Below are 24350 nucleotides of genomic sequence, written 5' to 3' on the forward strand. Positions count from 1 at the left end.
AGTCAATCTGCCTGTTCTGCACCCACTCTGTCTCTGGTGAATCCTCTCACACCACACACCTCTGGCCTGTACCCCAGTCTTATATGCATAAATAAATAAATCTTAAAAAAAAAAAAAAAGTGAATCAGGTTTACAGCAGGTTCATACCCAAATTCCTGACTCACAAAAACTCTTTTAAGATATTGTTTAAAGCTGCAAGATTTTTAAAGTGATTAGCAATATAAGAGTTGATTAACTAAAAAACACATTAACAATACAGAGTACTGATTTTGGAGTTAAAAATAAACCTGAATAGGCAAATTTTAGCAAGCAGACAAATTCATAATTACAGATCCACAAATTATAAATATCGACTGTATTAACCATATTTCAGCAAACCCAACATACCAGATTTTTTAAATTAACAAAGTTTGTATATTAAAGCAAAAGATAACAAGATATACTAAATCAGAAAGATGGTTTAATAAGCAAAGCTTGAAAGGGATATTTATTTTGTAAAGCTAACCTTTTATGAGATCAGATAAGTTATTCTGCTCCACATTTTTCTTTGCATAGTTGAAGCACATATCATCTACTTCAGTAGCAAGAAAATACCAGCCATTTAAGGTTGTTCCAAGTAAAGGATAGATGCAGGATGCTCCAGTACCTAGTAAAATGAAAATTCAGAACAGATTGCATACTCCTGAATAAGAGATGAGAATGAAAAACAAAAATACCATTCCTCTCTTCTCTTACAATTCCTATAATTTCAACAGTTTAAAACACCAGCTGATTATGTACATACACTGTAGCTACTAGATTCTTGAATCATTTCAAGCATGTTAGTCTTACATTATAATTAGATACAATTTTCCTAGAGGATAAAATCTTGTTGTCCTCTCCTTTTCTATGTTATTGGCAAAATGAAGTGTGTATAACTGACTGGTGATCAACTAATATAGGACTGATTACCTGAAAATTGTTAAAACTCAATTTACTTTACATAAAATTTTTGAGGTTTTACCAAAAAATTTGATTCTCTTAATATAAATCAATGCTATGTGTTAAAACACCACAATAATAATCTTCAAGTAGATCAACATACCATCCCATTCAGCAAAAGCAGAAATACATAGGACATAAAATTTTCATATTAAAATACCTAATTCCCCACATATCTGCAATTTGGTACTTGAAATCAGGCTTTTAAAAATATGAAAGAGAGAATTCATTTCTTATATATACATATATATGGATATGCCAGGTTGTCGGAAAAGTCATGACATAGTTTTTCTTTGAAAAACAGAAAAAATGCATCATGACTTTTCCAACAACCCAGTATGTGGAGAGACATGGAAAGATACTTGATCTAAAACACCAGTCACAGGCTTACCGTACCATAGTATCAAGGAAGACATTCAGAGGTAGATGCTCTAGGCAAAAATCACTTTTTTGACAACTAGGACTTAGTCCTAACCTATACAATAATCACAATTGGTGCTTTCATGACTACTGACTAATCCTTGTCAAAAAGATCTGAAAGAGCACAGTCAAGAGAAAAAAAGGCAGTGTTTCTCCCAAAGGCCTGTAACAGCCACCCTGTGCCAGGCACTCCAGGCCAGCTTTCCCTTGACCACATCTTGGTGCCAGTCTAGCCTTCTAAGGATCTGGCAGGAAGAGATGAAGGCTAGAGATACTTCTAACCCAGAGAAAACCCAGGATCATTTTACTACTTGCTTATCAAGTATTATTAATTAGGCTAGAAAAAGACACAACAACTGATGACCAGAACATTTAAGCTTCTTGACAGTCATGGTAATTGTTACCTTTCCTATCAATGTTTTTACCTAACAGCATCTTGGCCATGATGCTGCTAGACAAAAGCTCCTTGGGGATGTGTGGGGTGATGAGGGAAGGGTACTCAAGCTCCTCTCAGAAGTCACAATTATTTAGTCCCTGCTAGTTATTTTGGTAAATGAGAGTTATTCAAAATAAGAAAATTTAAGTAGTATTTTCAGTCCTGTGGGGAAAAAAAATCTGGACCAGACACCAGGCCCTTCTTGATTCTCATGTGTCTCTCTCTCCATACTTCAATTTCACTTAAAATGAAAAAAGTACACTTTCCTTCAGATGCACAAAGATTAGGTAGCTCCAGTGTATTTCTGCAAGAAAATCAAATTTCTCAATTCTTATGACCTTTACATTCTAACAACCTAATCCCCTCAGAAAGTTGAATGATATTTTTAAGTGGGTAATAATCTTTGAAATGATAAATAAAAATGGAAAGAGTATAATCATAGAATTAGAGCAAACTGATGGAGTCTGGGGGAAGAATTTATATAAAACCCTAATTAGAATGAATGTGATTTCAGCAAGAATGCCCCTTGTGAAGAGCTAAAATCCATTAACCTCCTATATCCCCAAGTGTTATTTTAGAAGGTGTGGGGCATAATTAAAATAAATTAGCACTAACTAGATTCTCAAGCTTTTTTATATAACCCATCAATCAGTCAATCTTCTGCCATGAACATAAAAAGGCAAAAGCTTTTAAGCCCCATTATTTGTACATTGTCTTTAGCTCATATGGGGGTGTTCAGAATTGTGAATGCTGAAATAATGATGTATGTATCTATCAACATTCAACAAATTTTTTATTGAACACCCATGTGCCTGAAACTTTGCTAGGTCTTGGGATAGTAAACAAAAAAGTTACACGTTCTGTACTTTGCACTCTAGTGGCAGAGAAATTCATTAAATCACCCAGAAGAGTGAATGTGTGGTTATAAACATAAAAAAAAAAAAAAATGACATGAAGTAAGAAATATGGCTTTCTAAAGTTCACAAGAAAAGGAACTTAATCTCTCAAGAAAAAAAAGCTTTCTTGAGAAAATAAGAATAGTGCTGATAACTACAGTATAAGTGAGAAAGATGAAAATAGTAAAGTTCAAGGCAGAGGGAACATGTACAAAGGTCTGGAATCAAGATACGTGATCAGAACTGAAGATAAGTACAGAAAACAAGGAAGAGAAGCACATAAGATAAAGCTTAAAGATACCTAGAGAAGGCCTCCCCTGGTGGCGCAGCGGTTGAGCGCTGGGCTGCGAAGCTGCCAGCAGCCTCTACAACTCCAGTTTGATCCCTGGCCACCGGCAAGGGTCCCACATGGCGTGCAGACCTCTCCTGCCGCCCGCTGCTCCCCTCAGCAGTGTACTATGGTCCTTCTGCCAGTTCTGCTCCCCGCTCTGGCTCTGGCTCTGGCTCTGGCTCTGGTAAATTCTCTCACCCTCCCGCGATTCTGACTGTACCCAGTGCTTGTATAAATAAATAAATAAATCTTAAAAAAAAAAAAAGATACCTAGAGAAGAGGGCAGGGATCAGACAATGGAAATTCTATTTGGCCAAGTGAAGGTTTTGGCTTTTGTTGTAGAACAAATAAATCATTATAGTAAAGATGCTATCAGAAATGGACTTATATATACATTCTAGAAAACGGAACAAAAGCAATAGAGTGGATTAGAACAGAGTAGCTGAGAAGCTATTCTGTAGACCAGGAGAGATGATAGTGACTTGGACTGAGATGGTGACAGTGGCAATGGAGAGAAGTAGATGGCTTAAGAAATATTTGAGAGAGAAAAATCAACGGGAAATGGTAATAGACTTTCTCAGTGAGAATGGGGAGAAGTAATTATCAAAAATGACAGAGTGGCCTGTGGTAGCTTTACTGAAATAAGTAACAAAGGAAGAGAACCAAAATTAGGAAGAAAGGTGATGAAACTGGACTTAGATCTGGCAAAGTGTGAGATTTTTTTTTTAATTTTTTTTTTTTTTTTTAAGATTTTACTTATACAAGTACTGGGTACAGTCAGAAGCGCGGGAGGGTGAGAGAATTCACCAGAGGCAGAGCGGAGAGCAAAGCAGAGCAGGCAGACTGACGAAGTACACTGCTGAGGGGAGCAGCAAGTGGCAGGAGAGTCTGCACGCCATGTGGGACCCTCGCCCGGAGGCTGGGGATTGAATCGGCGTTGCAGAAGCTGCGAGCAGCTTCGCAACCCAGTGCTCAACCTCTGCACCACTGGGGAGGCCCGTGAGATGTTTTTTAGATAGCCAAATTTCTATACATATGGGACTAGAACTAAAGAAAAATAATTTGAAGTAAAAGATTAAATAAGTGTGTAGTATTTGATTGCAGGTGGAAAATAGTCATAGATGTGGATGAAATTGCCTAAAAGTAGGGAGTTAAATAAGAAAGGGTCTAAAGACTACACTTTACAGATTCTCAATGTTGTTCCAATGGCCACATACAGAAATAATAAGTCGAAAGGGGAAAAAGAGGCACTAGAAATGATAAAGGAATACCAGAGGAATCTGTTATCATGGAAACAAAAGAGTGCCTAGAGGAAAAAGGAAGGGATCAATAAATACTACTGAAAAGATAATACAATGAGGATTAAAACTGCACGCAAATGTAAAAGTTAAAATGCTACTTATCTAGAGATTGTGTTTCCTAATAATGGTACTTAGAAATAGACTCAAAGAGGGCCTCCCTGGTGGCACAAGGGGTTAGGACGCAACCTATGAAGCTATCACAGCCTCTGCAGCAGGAGTTCGATCCCTAGCCGGCCAGGGAGCAACCCACATGGCGCAGCAGAACTCTCCAGTCTCGCCCGCTGCTCCCCTCAGCAGTGTATTTCAGTAGTCTGCCTGTTCTGTTCCCGACTGTCTCTCCCCCCCCCCACACCTCTGGCCTGTACCCCAGTTCTTGGATGCATAAATAAATCTCTGAAAAAAAAAGACTCAGAGCTTTCCCCCGCCCTCCATAAAGGACTAGTAAAGACCAAAAGATTGAAAAACTGTTTTAACCCTACTAAACGAAAACCTAGGCTTATATTTGTAATTATAAAACATACTCTGGCTTCATTTCCTTCTATATCTGTGACTTACTCTCTCTCAAATGAACCAATATGGAGTCTTTTCCATTATAGAAGTTTACAATTAAGAGAACATTATTTTTTTTCCAATCCCTCCTTATTTATTTTTTTTATTTTTATTATTTAATTTTATATATTTTTTACATCACTTTTCATTTTTGCACAATGTATGCATTTTCATCTTGGTTATAGTCCCATACAATTCCCACCACCCTTATTTTGATCCTACTCCCTCCCCCGTCCCTCCCCCAGTGTGTCTCTGGTTTATAGTTGTTTGTTGATTTTCATTTTTACTTTATTATAATTAGTTCCTTTCCTGGTCCCTTATTTAGGTTTTCTAAAATCCTGTTATGAGTGAGACCATCTGGTATTTTTCTTTTTTTTCTGGCTTATTTCGCTGAGCATGATCCCTTCCAGCTCCATCCATGTTGCTGCAAATCACATGAGTTTATCTTTTTTGATTGCTGAGTAATATTCCATTGTGTATATATACCACATCTTCTAGATCCAGTCATTTATTTTTGGGCATTTGGGTTGTTTCCATAGCTTAGCTATTGTAAATAGTGCTGCTGTAAACATAGGGGTGCGGGTGCCCTTTTGAATTAATGTTTGTGTTCTTTGGGTAAATACCTAGGAGTGAAATTGCTGGATCATATGGAAGCTCCATCTTTAGCAGGTTGAGTAATCTTCACACAGCTTTCCATAGTGGCTGGACCAGTTTGCACTCCCACCAGCAGTGCAGGAGAGTTCACCAACATTTGTTGTTGCTAGTTTTTTTAATATGTACCATTCTCACTGGTGTAAGATGGTATCTCATGGTAGTTTTGATTTGCATTTCCCTGATTACAAGTGATGTTGAACATTTTTTCATATGCCTGTTGACCATTTGCATTAAAGAACATTATTTTAATGCAATGACTTCTTTCGTTTAATTTTGGATTAAATACCTTCTACAAATAATCATCCAGGAGACTCCTCAAAGTATTCAGGGCCCATGTGATCTTTTATTAAATGACTATCACCAAAAAAACTCAATGTGGACTATGGTACTATACTAATAAAATTAATCAGAGTAAAAATAATACCCACTAGGAAAAGATTATCAACATGGTAATCTGAAAAACAAAGTAAATAAGAGCCTCACTTTCATTCTGTACTTCTCTTAACCCTTTGCTTCTTGTGTGATTCTGCAACCCCTTCTCAAGAGAAATCAATGACAGAAAAGGCCAGGTATAGCACATAAGAAAAGTAATATCTGTAACCAATTTCTTTCATACAACAAATACCCAGAAGAGATGTTTACAATGAATTTGACCTTGTAAAATTTATGAAATTTATTTTTAGCCTAAAGAGAATTTAAAACCAAATACCTATGTCAATTCCTCTTCGGAGAGTACTTTTGTCAGAGTCTTGATGACCTATCAGATCTTCTACCCAATGAATATAGTTGAGTCTCAAGGGAACTGTGGGAATTAGCCTCTCCAACGGAATATCAATTGAAAGTCCAAAATCTTCCCTTAGGAGAGTACAAGTTAGAGCTCTCACTGCTTCAGGGTCTTTAAAATTAAGACTGGGGGTGGAAAAAAAAAGAAGTAAAACCAATTAGTAAGACTTGCTATGCTGTACGGCAATTAGGCAATACCATACATTCATTTTATTTTTCTAGGAAATCACATAGAGAATTAGGTAAAGCATTTGCATATATAGAAAGATGTTAAACATAGTAACATTACATTTGAGGCAGTGTTGAGTTTCCATCAAAACATTTAGTAGATGATTTAAGTATGGAACAGAAAGGACAAGAATGTCTCTGGTCCAATTACTGTTTGATTGTCTCCTAATTTAGTTATGTGACTCTGGGCAAATTAAATAACCTCTGTAACTGTTTCCTCAGCTGCAGAATAGGGATGACAGTTTCTGTATCACAGTCCTATTGTGAGATAATCCGTGAAAAGTAATTAGAATAATATCTAGTACATAGTAACTATTTTACAAATGCTGGCTATTTTTACTATATATTATGATTAACATCATTTGACATTAGCATTCTTTAATAATACTTAAAAGTAGAAAGTACAGTAAAAATGCTTAATAAAGAAAATAGGATAAGATAATGTAACATTACAGAATCAAATTTAAAGTATAAGGATTTTTAGCAGTTTGATGGGGCATAATTTACATTGATAAAATTCACGTGTAATAAATTTTATTTTTAATTTTTAAAGATTTATTTTTATTTATTTGTACATACAAGAACTGGGGTGTAGGCCAGAGGTGTGGGGGGAGGGTTGACAGGATTCACCAGAGACAGAGTGGGGAGCAGGACAGGCAGATCTACCGAAACACACTACTGAGGAGAGCAGTGGGCAAGATAGGAGAGGTCTGCTTTGCCATGTGGGTTAGCTCCCTGGCCGGATATTGAACTCATGCTACAGTGGTTGGTGACAGCTTGATAATGCTGAGACTTAAACCCTTGTACCACCAAGGAGCCTCGCGTGTAATAAATTTTAAAAACATAGAACACTCACCTGTAAGTATACAATTCAATAGTTATTAGTGTTTAGTATTGTACAACCATACCATCACTATAATTCAATTTCTGAATACTTCTATCATCCCCAAAAAGAAAGCTCATGCACACTTGTAATTCATTCATCTTTGACCCTCAGCTCTAGCCAACCACTAAGGTACTTTTCTGTCTCCATGGATTTGCCTCTGTGGAGATTTCACATAATTGAAATTATCTAATACATGTGGTCTTTGTGTCTGTATTCTTTCACGTAGCACAATATACATGAGGTTTATCAGCAGGGTAGCAGGTATTAGTACTACATTTCTTTTTATAGCTAAATAATATTTCATTGTATGGATTACCACATTGTAGTTTATTATTTGTATAGATAACCACATGTGTGGTTTGTTTATCCAAACCACTTGATGGACATTTAGATTACACCTACTATTTGGCTACTGTGAACAATACTGGTATAAATAGTCTTAAGTGTCTTTCGTATGGATGTTTTTGTTTCTCTTGGATAGAAAGCTAGGAATATATTGTATGATATATTGATATTTAAATTCTTAAGAAACTTGTGCTAATAATTTTTTTAAGATTTATTTATTTATTTATACAAGCACTTGGTACAGTCAGCAGCTCGGGAGGGTGAGAGAATTCACCAGAGCCAGAGAGGGGAGCAGAGCAGGCAGAATGACTGAAGCACACTGCTGAGGGGAGCAGCGGGCGGCAGGAGAGGTCTGTGCGCCATGTGGGACCCTCCTCCGGTGGCCGGGGGACAGCCGGGGATCAAACCAGTGCTGCAGAGGCTGCGGGCAGCTTTGCAACCCAGCGCTCAACCGCTGCGCCACTAATATAATTATTTTGATGTTAAAATGCTGCTAAACTGAAAACCTTAAAAAGAAACCCAACCAGTAATATTCATAATAGGGGCAATGAAAAAAGTGGATAAAACAGTAGATGGGACTAGACTATAAAAGATAAAGAAGAGCTTTGAAATTGCTCAGAATTCTGGTCCAAAGTTATACAATCAGAGAGCTGGCTGTCCTTAAACAACTTCTGATCTGCTCCATCTTCTTTTCTGTTCCCTTTCTGGTCATCAAATGAACAACCATGATTTTGAAAATCTCAATGCCCAGATGCTAGTGTTTCCAAGACAGAAGAAGAACGTGCTCTCCACCTGGCTATCATGGAAACTTCAGGGAGATATCATGGATCCAACTCCTCCATTACCCAATAAGAGAGTTCAGAAACCCAGACTCTAACCTTGAGTCTGCAATCAACTAGCCATGGACTTAAGTTATTTTAGTTCTTAGATCTGCTTCTCAATCTATGAAATTAAGGAACTGAACACAATAATCTGAAGACAGAATAACCAAAAAACAGCAAACATTTCCATTATCCTCCCGTCTTAACCCTTAACTAATTCTTTATTCTTCTGCTACTTAAGCAAACATTGGATACACATTAAGAAATATACAACCAGGCTAGATGACATGACCCTGTTTAAAAAAATTGTTTAGAAAAACACAACTTTAATAGTAATTGTGAAGAGTGATGATGGGCTGAATTAGCTTTTCAGGAATATGAATGTTGTTGTCTACACAAAAACTGCACTCTATACTTGAATATAACTGTTTCTTATGACCAGTAAGAATGCGTTGGGAGTTAATTTATAGGGGAAAAGTAGAGGAGATTAAGAGCAAAGCTTAGGGCCTCCCTGGTGGCGCAGCGGTTGAGCGCTGGGTTGCGAAGCTGCCCACAGCCTTTGCAGCGCCGGTTTGATCCCTGGCTGCTCCCTGGCCACTGGAGGAGGGTCCCACATGGAGCGCAGACCTCTCCTGCCACCCGCTGCTCCCCTCAGCAGTGTACTTCAGTCCTTCTGCCTGCTCTGCTCCCCACTCTGGCTCTGGTGAATTCTCTCACCCTCCTGTGCTTCTGACTGTACCCAGTGCTTGTATAAATCAATCAATCAATCTTGTATAAATAAATCTTTAAAAAAAAAAAAGAGCAAAGCTTAGACATACAGTACACAGAAAGAGAATGAATCTGGGAGACAGAATAAGCACTTAGAAGCAATGATACTCTCATAGCAATAAGCATACCTAATGTTCCAGATTTTGGATTCCAAACATTACTCTTCACTAAAAGGAATAAATTGGGATTTATCCTTGGATAAATGGCTGTTCCAGCTTAGAAAAGGGAAAGTACAAGATGAGCCTGGAACATTTTGTTATATCAGAAAATTAGACATTCTCAAAGAAAGATGAGGACAAGTCAAAAGCACACAGACCAGTTTAAAGAGGCTCCTGTTGGATAAACCTGGGACAATTTGAATGAAGAATATTAGTGGGCCTCTCCGGTGGCGCAAGGTGTTAAGCACCGCACTATGAAGCAATCCGCAGCCTCTGTAGCACAAGTTTGATCCCCAGCCGGCCAGGGAGAAACCCACAAGGCACAGCAGACCTCTCCTGTCTCGCCCGCTGCTCCCCTCGGCAGTGTATTTCAGTAAGTCTGCCTGTTCTGTTCCCCACTCTGTCTCTGGTGAGTCCTCTCACCCCCCACATCGCTGGCCTGTACCCCAGCTCTTGTATGCATAAATAAAATATATCTTTAAAAATATATATTAGCAAGGGATTATAGTCCATAGAATAAAAGAACAATATATGAGTCCATACTTAAACAAACAAATAAATAAATGTCATTATTTAGAATGACAAATGTAGAAGTGACTAAGGAAATTATAAGTGGCAATCATCATGCTCATAATTGTTTCAATTTAAGAATCATAAATGCTGGGCCTCCCTTGGTGGTGCAGCGGTTGAGCACTGGGCTGCAAAGCTGCCCACAGCCTCTGGAGCGCCGGTTCAATCCCCGGCTGCCAGCGAGGGTCCCACATGGCGCGACAGACCTCTCCTGTCTCGCCCACTGCTCCCTCAGCAGTGTATTTCATCAGTCTGCCTGTTCAGCTCCCCACTCTGACTCTGGTGAATTCTCTCACCCTCCCGCACTTCTGACTGTACCCAGTGCTTGTATAAATAAATCTTAAAAAAAAAAATCATAAATGCTGAAAGTAGTGGGTGAAAGTTTGATAAGAAACAGAAACAGGTTATTTACATAGTCACAAAGTATTTCTCTACAAGGTATCAATTATAAAGGAAAAAAAAACAGTAAAAAAAGGCATTTGATAGATACCACCTTAACCACTCACTGAATGATCAAAGTTAACAAACTGACATCATATGCTTCAGTGATACTAAGAATGACAAAACTAGACAATGAAAACAAGACTTTAAAAAAAGCATGCAAGGGTCTCCCTGGTGGCGCAAGGGGTAAGATGCAACCTATGAATCTGTGAGGGGTAAGACGCAACCTATGAATCTATCCACAGACAGAAGCAGAAGTTCAATCCCCAGCCAGGCAGCTACCTACATGGCGCTGCAGACCTCTACTGACTCTCTGATTGCTCCCCTTCCCCCCGACACACTTGTGGACTATACCCCAGTTCTTATATGTGTAAATAAATCTTTTTTTTTTTTTTTAAAGAGGCCTCCCTAGTGGTGCAAGGGGTTGAGCACCACACTATGAAGCAAGCTGCAGCCTCTGCAGCACGAGTTCGATCCCCGGCCGGCTAGGGAGCAACCCACATGGCGAAGCAGACCTCTCCTGTTTCACCCGCTGCTCCCCTCAGCAGTGTATTTCAGTCAGTCTGCCTGTTCTGTTCCCCATTCTGTCTCTGGTGAATCCTCTCACCCCCGCATCTCTGACCTGTACCCCAACTCTTGCATGCATAAATAAATAAAATCTTTTTTTTTAAAGATCCTTCGTTTGTTTGTTTGTTTGTTTGTTTGTTTGTTTGTTTATTTAAATTTATACAAGCACTGGGTACAGTCAGAAGCGCAGGAGGGTGAGCGAATTCACCAGAGCCAGAGCGGGGAGCAGAGCAGGCAGAAGGACCGAAGTACACTGCTGAGGGGAGCGGCGGGCGGCAGGAGAGGTCTGCGCGCCATGTGGGACCCTCATCCGGTGGCCGGGGAGCAGCCGGGGATTGAACCGGCGCCTCAGAGGCTGCGGGCAGCTTCGCAACCCAGCGCTCAACCGCTGCGCCACCAGGGAGGCCCATCAATGACCATACTTTAGTAGCACTATGCCAGATGACACATTTCAAAGGGTATAGCCACCACTCAGCTCTACATAATTAATGTTGAGTGGATTTGTAGGCTTGCATAGTTCAAAATGAGGCTGGAGAGGAAGATAGCAGCCATATTATGTAGGGTCTAAAAATTAGAATAACCACATAATTTTGTCATCTGCTCCAGTACTCTTCTGAAAGTGAAAATAAAAGCATTAATAATCATACCAGGATAATTATAAGCTGTTAAGGATTTAGGTCTAGTAACAAAGACAGACCCAAATGGGAGTAGAGACACCAATTAGAAAGCTATTGTTGTAGCTGAGTTTAAAACAATGGATAAAGGTAGCAGTGACAAAGATTGAAAGTGAAAAGAATTAAGTGATATTAAGATGACAAATTTGGGCCTCCCTGGTGGCGCAGGCCATTAAGCCCAGCAATGTGAAGCTATCCGCAGCCTCTGCAGTGCCGGTTCGATCCCCAACAGCCTCGGAGCAACCCACACGGTGAGCAGACCTCTCCTGTGCTCCCCTCAGCAGTGTATTTCGTCAGTCTGCCTGTTCTGTTCCCTGCTCTGCCTCTGGTGAATCCTCTCACCCTCCCACACATCTGGCCTGTACCCCGGCTCTTGAATAAATAAAATCTTTAAAAAAAACTGACAAATTTACAAGACAGTGATGGACTGATATATGAAATGAGGGATATGTGTTCACAAATTGGTCAACATAATAGTGAGTGGCATTCATCACTGAAATTGACAACTCCAGCATTTTTGAGAAGAAATATCAATCTGAGCTGTGTCTGAGACATTCAAGTGGAGATGAGGAGTAAGCAGTGATATCTAGAAACTGATCTACAAATATTTAATAATTTATAAACAATATAATGAGGCCCTGTCACAAATAAGTATGCTAAAGGAGAAAACACAAACTAAGGGGAAAAGACAGCTTAACACTAAGCCTTAAGAATCCGTTAATGGTTGTATATAGAATAATTACAGAGGAAGTGACGCAACAAAGAGGGTGGAATAAGGAAAACCAGACGAGTGTAGTGCTGTGCTGAGAAAGGCAAAGGAGGAGGGGTGCCAATGAAAGAGATTAGCATCAGCAGAGTAACATGCTTCTCAGAAGTCAACTGGAACTTAAAGATTGAGTGACATGAATTCACTGGAGACCTTTGTAAGAACTGCTTTAGTAGTGGTAGAATTAGAAACCACCCTGGAATGGGCTATGATTACTGTGAACAAATGAAGACAGTAAAAAATAATTCTTTAAAAAATTGAGTTGTGCAGGGAGGGTTGAAAGAAGGGGCAGTAGAAGTGGTAGGGTTAATGGAAAGACGAACAGTTTAAAAGTCATATATTATGATTGCATTTATATAAGTGCAAAACATGCAAATACGTAGAAACAAAGCAAACTAATTGTTGCCAGGAGCTGAGGAGTGAAAGGTGAGGGGAATGACATCTTAATGGGTATGGAATTTCTTTTGGGGTGCTTAAAACATTCTAGATAGACATTCTAGATGTGATGCTGCCACAACCTTATAAACGTACTAAAAACTGAACTGTACACTTAAAATGGTGATTTTATGGTATGTGAATGAAATCTCAGTTTTTAGTCTAAGGGAAGAAGCCACTTTATAGAGAAAGAATAAATATTTAAGGGAAGGAATACTACACTGTGTAAGGTTCTGGAGAAGGGGAAGTTTATGGGATCCAAAGTATGGATAGAGTGTTTAACTGAATTAGAACAGTAATACTAACAACAAAATAACTGTCTGTCAAACAAAACCACAAGCCAAACCCATGGTCTTTTTTTTGTTGTTTTCCACCAACACATACAAATAAGCTTATGAAGTTTTTTAACTTTAATTTGACCACTGGTTAAGCATATAAATACAAGGATGGAACAGTGGATAATCCAAAATTACCCAAGAATTCAAAATTCTACTTGCAAAATAAGAAAAGTCAAAGATCAATAAGCTCATTTTATTTTTTTTTTTTTAAAGATTTATTTATTTATTTATACAAGCACTGGGTACAGTCAGAAGCGCGGGAGGGTGAGAGAATTCACCAGAGCCAGAGCGGGGAGCAGCGGGCGGCAGGAGAGGTCTGCGCGCCATGTGGGACCCTCCTCCGGTGGCCGGGGAGCAGGTGGGGATCGAACCGGCGCTGCACAAGCTGCACGGAGCTTCGCAACCCAGCGCTCAACCGCTGCGCCACCGGGGAGGCCCAATAAGCTCATTTTAAATGCAGGTAACTGCTAACTAAAGGGCAAATGACAGGAAATAAAAATCTAGTCATCCAAATGCCTCTTTGTCCTTTCCAAGTACAGTAAAGGGTTCTGCCATTCTCTAGGAAAGCCCAGTGATTTACCCTGAGTTCAGCAAAGCTTTAAAAAAAACTCCAGGAGTAAGAGAAACAGCTTAATTTTAAGTGTTATATTACAGAAAACTACAAAAAACCTGAAGATTCTTAGTAGAGTTAACTGAATACATCCACAAAGTGACTCTGCAGTCATTTAAAAGGAGTTAAGGGCCTCCCTGGTGGTGCAGGGGGTTGAGCACAGCACTGTGAGGCTGTCTAGCAGCCACTGCAGCATGAGTGTGATCCCTGGCCAGGGAGCTGCCCACATGGTGCAGCAGACCTCTCCTGTCTCACCCGCTGCTTCCTCAGCAGTGTATTTCAGTACATCTGCCTGTTCTGTTCCCCATTCTAGCTCTGGTGAATCCTCTCACCCCGGCACCTATGGCCTATAGCCCAGTTCTTGTATGCATAAATAAATAAATTTTCTTTAAAAAAAAAAAAAAAGGAGGGCCTCCCTGGTGGCGCAAGGGGTTCAGCACCACATTATGAAGCAATCCATAGCCTCTGCAGCATGAGTTCGATCCCCTGCCTGCCAGAGAAAAAGCCACATGGCGAAGCAGACCTCTCCTATCTTGCCCGCTGCTCCCCCAGCAGTGTATTTCAGTCAGTCTGCCTGTTCTGCTCCCCACTCTGTCTCTGGTGAATCCTCTCACCCCCCGCATCTCTGGCCTGTACCCCAGCTCTTGTGTGCATAAATAAAATATCTTTAAAAAAATAATAAAAATAGAAGGAGTTAAAACTGGGCTGATCCACATACTCTTGTGTGAAGAGTGTACCTTATTATTTTTTTTAAAAAATCATGTTTAAGCAAAAACATGTGTAAATTATGATCACATTTTCTTATAAAAATAAAAGCAAAACAAAAAATCATGTATGTGTATATGCATAGAAAAAGTTTGAAAGGTTAAGAAACACCTCTGGATGTAGACATGGGTGGGTGGATGAGTAGGGTAACTCTTTTTTTTAAAAAAAAAAAAGATTTATTTATTTATTTATACAACAAACAGGGTATAGGCCAGATGTGCAGAAGGGTGAGAGAATTCACCAGAGACAGAGCAGGGAACAGAATAGGCAGACGACAGAGCAGGGAACAGAATAGGCAGACGGACCTAAGACACTGCTGAGGGGTGCAGCAGGCGAGGAAGGAGAGGTGTGCCACACCATGTGGGTTATTTTCCTGGCTGGCCGGCAAGGCGACACGGTGCTACAGAGGATGCAGACAGTTCCACAGTGCTGTGCTCAACCCGCTGCACCACCAGGGAGGCCCCGAGTAGGGATAACTTTCACTTGCCCCATATTTCTGTATTATCTGAATACAGTTACCATAACATCAACTTCATAACAGCATTTTATAACCATATGGAAAATGCATATGTCAAATGGGGGTTTAAAAAATAGTCCTATGATTACACGTGTCTCAAAATTACAACCATAAAAATTACTATCTATGCATAAGGACAAAGGTTTAGAAAAGGCATACAAAGTAATTTGATCTTGAGGAGTGGAAGAACTATGACCTTTTTCTTTTATGTATATAATAATTCTATTATAAATGTAGCCAGGAAGGATATATTTCTGGAATTTTTCTATTAAGGTCGCTATAATGTCTGTATAATAAAGACCAATTCCTTTTTCAAAAAATAGAAACAGGTCCATACAAGTTCAGGGTACTGTTTTCCATAAAAAGAGGACAATTCTGTTGGAAACCAAATCAGGATATTTCCCACAGTGACAGCAATCACCAAAAGATAGTACTGCAGCTTGAGCATTAATTACATAGTTTCAGGAAACACTTGAAGCAGGAGAAATAGCAATATAATTAATGTTTTCTTAGTACCTTCAAACAGAGTTGTTGCTTATGTAAACAATCCTTGTTATTTAAAATATGCGTGTGTATTACTTTGATGGACTAGATCATACAATTTATTAATAAGGAACTATGTCCTAGTTACCAAAAAATACATCAAGCAGAGGCTAGTCTAGCTGAAGTAAACTGAAATAAAAATATCTAAGTATCTTTTCTAGATGAGGAAATTCAGTCTTAGACTTTGTTAGCAAAACAAGTGTTCATTTTCTTCTAAGAAAATGGACAGTAATCAGAGGGTTGGAAATGCTTTTGTAGGACAAAGTCTACTCATCCAACTTTACTAGTTAAGTATCTAGGTCACGTTAGCACCCTGGGAAATTCAAATATCCTGAGTACAGGCAAGATCTTTTTTCATTCTCATTTCTGAGGTCACAGGAAGGCATAGGAGCTAAAATTAGCCTTCACATGGAAATTAGCAATTTATTCCATCAGTCTTTGTTGTTTGTTTAACATATCCAGCTTCACAAAACAGCCTATTGTCCACAGGTTCATGTCAGACTTCCCCAGAATGACTCCTGCTCTGCTACTGATGAATACAGTATTACCATTATAGATTAAGTTTCAAGGGATACATTGGTTAAAATAATCTCAACATTGTAGAAGCTGAACCTGAAGTAACAACAACAAAGGCTGAAGCCTCCCAATCTTACTCCAGGTTGGTTTCCATTTATTAGATAACCACTGAGGTGCTAAAAATGGTACAATCACTAAGTATGTCAAAGCCCTTCAATGCTGGGTCTTTGGTTTAAAATCAAGTGTCAAACTCAACTGACAGGGCTCAAGTAAATTGCAGTCCCTATGTAGCTGGTTACTATGAAAAAGTAAACTAAAATCTTAACTGCAATGATCAGATATGATTATAACAAAGCAGTGACAGGTGCAAGGAAGATAAACAGATCATACTAGCAATCCTTGTCACTATCAATTACATTAGGATTAATATAAGAGTATCTATTACTTACTAATTGCATACAATGTGGCAGTCACTTTATTTTTTTTAAAGATGTATTTATTTATGCATACAAGAGCTGGGGTACAGGCCAGAGGTGTGAGGCGTGAGAGGACTCACCAGAGACAAGAGCTGAGAACAGAACAGGCATATTGACCGAAATACACTTGCTGAGGGGAGCAGTGGGCAAGACAGGAGAGGTCTGCTTCGCCATATGGGTTGCTCCCTGGTTGGCCGGGGAATCGAACTTGTGCTGCAGTGACTGGCAATAGTTTGATAGTGCTGTCTTTAACTCCTGCGCCACCAGGGAGGCCCCCTGTGCCAGTCACTTTACATGGATACAGCTAAGTTGTTATGATAATCTCCCAAAGTATGTTCTTTCCTCCTTTTTCAGATGAAGAAATTCAGTCTTGGGAAAGCTAAAAAATTACCTAAAACTTCACAGCTGTAAATGACACCCTTAAGAATGAGCTTTAGGATGACTCATTCAAGTACTCTCCCTAACATAGCAAATAAATGATATTTCAGTCTATCTCAGGTCTAATCTTTTGTCTGATAGTCCTTTTCCATCATTTAGCTGATTTTCTATTTTGGCCATTCCTTTCCATGTATCTCATAGAGTTAAAATAAAAAGCCACTATGAAAATAAAGAATACATGAAAATGTAATTAGTACTTGAGATCATTATAATGAATAAAAAAGGGGGAAATTCAAAATAAGAATATTCCATCAATGAAGACAATCAACTACCTGAGTAAACAGGAAGGGAGGTTTAGAAGAAGCTAGGTCATTCACACTGAAAAGAGAAAAAGACAGAAATCATCTCTCTCTAACATCTATCATAGTTCACTTTTAAATATGTTCTATTGCCTACTACATGTAAGTGAATATTGTTTCTGTCCATCTTTAAAGAAATAAGGAGGGTCTTACCTTCTTTCCTTTCCCTTCATAGACAAGTTTGTTTTTTCCTGCCAAAATATTTTAAGTTGACCCACTTGGACAGCTGAAAGCGAAGCTATCAAGTATAGAACTTTTTTCTAATAAACAAACCCACCCAAGGGAATATGTTAGAGAGAGGCAATTCTAGCTCACACATTTATGGAGTTTCAGAAGGGCAGACAGAGATTACTATCAGGCAGTACTCTATGCAGACAAGTGAACTAAAGAGTTCATTACTACTCCATTAAGAAGCTTTATGAGAGTGATTAATTTGGATTGACTTGAAATCTGCAGAGTGTTTTGCAAGAGGTCTGATCTGGCTGGGGTAAACTTCAGTGTGCTTCCTTTCTACTGTCTCATTATTACTGAATTCAACAAATAATTGCTGATTTTGTGAGGACGTTCATTTCATTTCCTCTTGCTCCTAATTTTAGTACTTTAAGCACTGAGAATTTCAAGTGGAGTAGACTGAAGTAAACTAAGTTTCTCTGCATCATTTCCAACTTTAAAAATTCTTTCATAACCCTGTTGAGTGCTTTTTTAACTAACATGGGTGAAATGAAGCATCCAGTTCTGTGGAAGTTACATACAAGAGTTATATAACTTCCACAGAACTGGATGCTTCATGAGATTATAAGTAATATGAACATGAAATTATTACTTATAATCCAAGCAATAAGACCTTAAATATACATATCAACAGACCAACGTAAAAAGTATAAAGATGCCACAATAGTAAGAGTATGAGAAGCAACATATGACACTACTGCTGTGGCAAAAGAAGGCATTCGTTGTCTGGATTGGCCTTCTGATGATGGGCAACGCCATCTAACAAGATTGTTGATGACTGTTTAAGTCTTGTAAAACAAGTTTTGTAAAGAATCTGGTTGTAATTTTACTGTTCATTGTTATAGCCTTGAAAGAGCTCCAGTACTGGTTGCCCGGCATAAATTGAATATGGAATAAAATATGAAAATGCAGAGCAGTTCATAACACAAAAGCAATGTGGAACTTTTTATGGTAAACTTATAGAGAAGTATTGTCCTAAAATGCAGCTATACTTCAAAGACTCCAGTGGCCACAGAAACAACTGCTGCATTCAATGAAACCACAGGGGTGCCTGTTACCATTTCCTTAGAAATGGAACTTGAAACAGGACCCAATTTGTTGTACAGATTAGCCAACATGTTGACTTGGTGAATAAGTCTAATGATGTATTTCAATACAGGAGTACTGAAAAGCAGTTTTACCAAGCTTCAACATAATTGCAACCTCTTTTATTTGGGCTATAATCAACCTATTCAAACACTTTGCAAAATATTCTTGCTGTTCAGCACTTAAAAGTTGTGATCATTTGAACCAATTCATCTCTCCTGAATTCATGGAGTATTTTTTTTTTTTTTGCGTTAAGTCTTTAAAACGATTCCCATACCAAAATCTTATCAACATGCAAGAAATTTAGAAAGATGAGTTGCTAAAATATCCAGCATATTACCTGCTTATTTTTAGTATACAGAACTAAAATCCCAGGAACAATGAACACTCTGGACCTAATGTGTTTTATTCCTTCAGTCATTTCAAACAGAAAGTAAGTAAGTTAATTGCCTGCTCGCTTTATGTTTTAAGTATCCCACATCTGTATCAGTATACATCAGGTTTGGACAAACCCTTATTTTTTTAACCAAGTCTACAGTGGTTATTTAATTTCTATAAATCTCCTTTTGTGCATCCATGGATAACCTCCATTTTGAAAATCTACCTTGTACAAAAGCATATGTTTTCAATGTCTCCCTATAAATGAGTTCTACAATCAGTTTTACTGTTTGTACTTTGGAGTACAAAGGAAGAGCCTAAAAAAGAATGGGAGGGCTTATTAAGATGTTTTAGTAAAACGTTGCCTTTGTCTTTTGCAGAACATATAGAATAAGCTGCTTTAATATTGTAGCTAAAAAATTCTTAATCATAAAATTTCCAAAATTCTTTCTAAAGATTTTATTATTTTTTAAGACTTATTTTTATTTTTATTTATGCATATAAGAACTGGGGTATAGGTCAGAGGTGGGGGGGTGAGAGGATTCACCAGAGACAGAGTGGGGAGCAGAATAGGCGTATCTACTGAAATAACACTGCTGAGGGGTGAGACAGGAGAGGTTTGTGCCATGTGGGTTGGAGATCGAACTCCAGCTGCAGTGGCTGCCGATAGCTTGATAGTGCTGACTTCAACCCCTGCGCCACCAGGGAGACTCCTAAAGATTTTTTATTTTTCTTTTGCGTAGAAGAGCTGGGGTGCAGGCCAGAGATGCAGGGGGTGAGAGGATTCACAAATGACAGAGTGGGGAGCAGAACAGGCAGATTTCTGCTATGCCATATGTGGGTTAGCTCCCTGGCCAGGGATCGAACTCAGGCCATCGAGTTGGGCCCTCAAGATAGTGATAGTGCTGAAACTTAACCCCTAGTCCACCAGGGTGGCCCAAATTTCTGAAATTCTTATAACTTTTTAAATAATTACTGAAGTTGGTTACCAACTTATTTTAGTTTGAAGTGTGATTTATATTCCTTTTCTTTCCACCATCTTTCAAAAAAAAAAAAGCAGGTTTCTGCACTCCTTTATTTTTAATATGCCTTTATATGCACTTCTAATATTTTATATTCCTTTTAAGCTATGTGATTTGCAAAGGGAAAGTTTGTGAAAAGAAACACCCACACAGTCACAGGCGGAATCGTGATTTTTAAAAAAAATATGTCTTCTACCATCTTAGAAATCCTAACCATCTTAAAAATCCTCTGACTCCTCAATGCCTGAAAAATCAAGTTCATTCTAATTTGCAAGTTATGAAAGGCTCTTTGTGACCTGTTCTTTATTTTCCTTTCAGAAGCATTTTCTGTTATTCCCCAAAGTGCTATCATCTCAGCCAGACTTACAATGCAGTTCTCCAAACTTACCAGGCCTTTCACGAAATTCTGTTCTCTACAGTTAGAATTATTTCCCTTCTATCCAGCCTTCAGTATACAGATCAAAGACTCAGAGTCTTCATTAACACCACCCCATTCACTGCTCTTCTCCCTTTTCAGACTTCCATTTTCAATTGCCTATAAAGCACCCTACACGAATATCCTATAGCCTTTTCAGATTCACTGTCCCAAACTGAAAATAACATCTCCCCACAAACCATTTCATTTGTTTCCTACCTCAGTAAACAGCAATACTCGTATCTAAATTGAGTATCTGGCTCATACTTCTTAATATCCACTATATCCTCCTAATTATTTTTTCTTAACGAGAAATGGAGAGAAGGAATAAGAGGTGTCTATACCTGATTTCTCCCCATACATGCCACCAAATTTTGGATGTGGACCAGAGGTGCAGGGGTGAAAGAATTCACCAGACACAGGGCAGAGAACAGAAAAGGCAGCTTTACTGAAATACACTGCTAAGAGAAGCAGCAGGCCAGACAGAAGAGGTCTGCTGCACCTCCTCTGCTAATCCTATCCAAGAATTTCTCTCACATTCATCTAGACCTCTACCCCCACTGCCTCTACCCAGTTAGAACACCATTATGTCTAACATAGATTATATTTTTAAGACTCATTTATTTTTAAAGATTTATTTATTTATACATACAAGAACGGGGGTACAGGCCAGAGGTGCAGGGGGTGAAAGGATTCACCGGGGACAGAGTAGGGAACAGAACAGGCAGACTGACTGAAATACACTGTTGAAGGGAGAAGGGGGCGAGACAGAAGAGGTCTGTGGCGCCATGTGGGTAGCTCCCTGGCCGGGGATCAAACTCATGCTGCAGTGGCTGCAGAGAGCTCCATAGGTTGCGTCTTAACCCCTGTGCCACCAGGGAGGCCCTTGAAGTATATTTTCTAATGTATTCAATATAATAAACTAAACACAATAAATAGTACAAGTATTCATATACAGGGATGTGTTGAATTTTCTATTGAATGGAGACAAAAAAATAACTTGGAAAGCACAAATTCTAGTGCATTTAATTTTGACCTTTGTGTACTAGGGTAAAGGAATGGGGGAAGTCAAACATGCCTTTGAGAACCTGCTGAAAATTGAGGATTAACTCCCAGAAAAATTAACATAGACTGCTAGAAGGAAGAGGTCAGCAAAATGTCTTAAGTTCTATGGCACTATTATTCCTTCCTTTCCCCTCTTCTCCATAGTTGAATGGCCACATCTTTCTGCAGGGCAGGTTTGGAATTTCCAATTCCTTATGTCCTCTAGAATTAAGGAATACAGTCAAAGATTCCCTTTTTTAGGGCCTCGCTGGTGGCGCAAGGGGTTAAGCACCGCACTATGGGGCAATCTGCAGCCTCTGCAGCACGAGTTCGATCCCCCGCTGGCCAGGGAGAAACCCACATGGTGAGGCAGACCTCTCCTGTCTCGCCCACTGCTCCCCTCAGCATTGTATTTCAGTTAATCTGCCTGTTCTAGATCCTCTCACCCACAGGATCTCTGGCCTGTGCCCCAGCTCTTACATGCATAAATATATAAATCTTTAAAAAAAAAAAAAAAAAAAAGACTCCCTGGGGCCTCCCCGGTGGCGCAGCGGTTGAGCGCTGGGTTGTGAAGCTGCCCGTGGCTCTGTACCGCCGGTTCGATCGCCGGCTACTCCCCGGCCACCGGAGGAGGGTCCCACATGGCGTGCAGACCTCTCCTGCCGCCCGCTGCTCCCCTCAGCTGTGTACTTCAGTCCTTCTGCCTGCTCTGCTCCCCGCTCTGGCTCTGGAGAATTCTCTCACCCTCCCGCGCTTCTGACTGTACCCAGTGCATGTATAAACAAAACAAACAAACAAGCAAATAAATAATACATGCCTCTTTAAAAAAAGAAAAAAAAAAAAAGGACTCCCTTTTCTAGGTATAATATACTATTATCATAATCACTGCTATTTCATAAAACATTCAAACTAATGTTTTCTTAAATGTAGTGGCATCCTAAGTAATACTATCTGCAGAATCAGTTTTGGTGTCCTGGTTATTATTTTCCTACCTCACATCAAAATAAACGCACACTTCAAAAAAGGAATCTAGATCCTCATAGTCACCAAGTTGTAGAGCAAAGTCCTAAAGTTTCTACAATTACTGTGGGAACTCTGTTGGATAAGCAACAATTTAGGCAGCATGACTCAAAAGGAGAGTTAAAAAGCATTTGGGGGGCCTTGCTGGTGGCACAAGGAGTTAAATCTCAAGCACTATGAGGCTATCTGCAGCCACTGCAGCATGAGTTTGATCCCCAGCCAGTGAGCTAAACCACATGGTGCAGCAGACCTCTCCTATTTCACCCGCTGCTTCCCTCAGCAGTATAATTCAGTGGATCCGCCTGTTCTGCTCTCCACTCTGTCTCTGTGAATCCTCTCACCCCCTCTCCGACACCTCCGGCCTATACCCCAGCTTTTGTATGCATGAATAAATAAATCTTAAAAAAAAAAAAAGGCATTTGGTATAATTCTCTCATTTTATAGATTAAAAACCTGAAACCCAAAGAGTTTAAGTAATTTGTCCAAGATAATGAGTTTTTTTTTAAAGATTTATTTATTTGTGCGTAGAAGAAATGGGGTGTAGGCCAGAGGTGAGGGAGTGAGAGGATTCACTAGAGACAAAGAGTGGGGAGCAGAACAGGTAGATCTACTGAAATACACTGCTGAGAGGAGCAGTCAGAGAGACGGGAGAGGTCTGCTGCGCCATGGGTAGAATAGCTCCCCGGTGGAATTGAAATCAGTCCTTAGCAGTGATAGAACTGAAACTCTAGGCCACCAGGGAAGTCCATGTCATGAGAAGTTTAAAGGAATGTCTAGGATTAATGTTCAGGTCTACAATCAAGTCTAGTATATTTTCCACTTTACCATGTCCATTCAGATTACACTAGGATAATACAGCATTAAGAATTCTTCAGTTGTTACCTACCTCACTCTTCCATTCAGATTTAACTGAACATGCTGCTTAAAATCTGGGTATTTGGATGCCAGATATGCGAAGTCAGGAGGTTTGTCCTTGTATCTATTTCTTGCATGCATTGATTTACTCAGAGCCATCTTTAAAAAGAAAAAAGGGGGAAATCAGAATATTAAATTTAAAAATCACAAATGGGGAAAAGTTGTGGTTGCTAAATCAAGTTACAACCAACACATCTTTGCCAATCAAGTGAGAGTATTATTTTTTAAATGTACACAATAAATAGCTAAGCTATGGAAACAACCCAAATGCCCAAAAATAGATGAATGGATCAAAAAGATGTGGTACATATACACAATGGAATATTACTCAGCAATCAAAAAAGATAAACACATGCAGTTTGCAGCAACATGGATGGAGCTAGAAGGGGTCATGCTCAGCGAAAAGAGTCAGAAATAAAAAGAAAAATACCGGATGGTCTCACTCATAGCAAGAATTTAGAAAACCTAAATAAGGGATCAGGAAAAAGACTAATTAGTACTAAGTAAAAATCAAAATCAACAAGCAACTATAAACCAGAGACACACTACGGGGCAGGGGCGGGGGGGATTGGAAGGATTAGGGTCAAAATAAGGGGGGGTGCAATTGTATGGGGAATATAACCAAAATGAAAATGCATACATTGTGCAAAAATGAAAAATGCTGTAAGAATTATATAAAATATTTTAAAAAATAAATTTAAAAAATGTACACAATAAACATATGTAA

General features: G+C 39.1%; 1 protein-coding gene across 1 annotated transcript in view; it reads right to left on the minus strand.

The window, feature by feature from the left end:
• The window catches only part of METTL16 (methyltransferase 16, RNA N6-adenosine), a 63659-nt gene extending 39922 nt beyond the window's left edge, over positions 1 to 23737 (minus strand). The window contains exons 1-3 of the mRNA XM_084237525.1: positions 23595 to 23737; positions 6278 to 6477; positions 506 to 646 (exon numbers count right to left, since the gene is read on the minus strand). Of these exons, the coding sequence (XP_084093651.1) occupies positions 506 to 646; positions 6278 to 6477; positions 23595 to 23722 (469 nt within the window). The 5' untranslated portion in view covers positions 23723 to 23737. The remainder of the gene's footprint in view (positions 1 to 505; positions 647 to 6277; positions 6478 to 23594) is intronic.
• Positions 23738 to 24350: the final 613 nt, after the last annotated feature.

The sequence above is a fragment of the Talpa europaea genome (genome assembly GCF_964194135.1).
Source record: "Talpa europaea genome assembly, chromosome: 7".
NCBI lineage: Eukaryota > Metazoa > Chordata > Mammalia > Eulipotyphla > Talpidae > Talpa > Talpa europaea.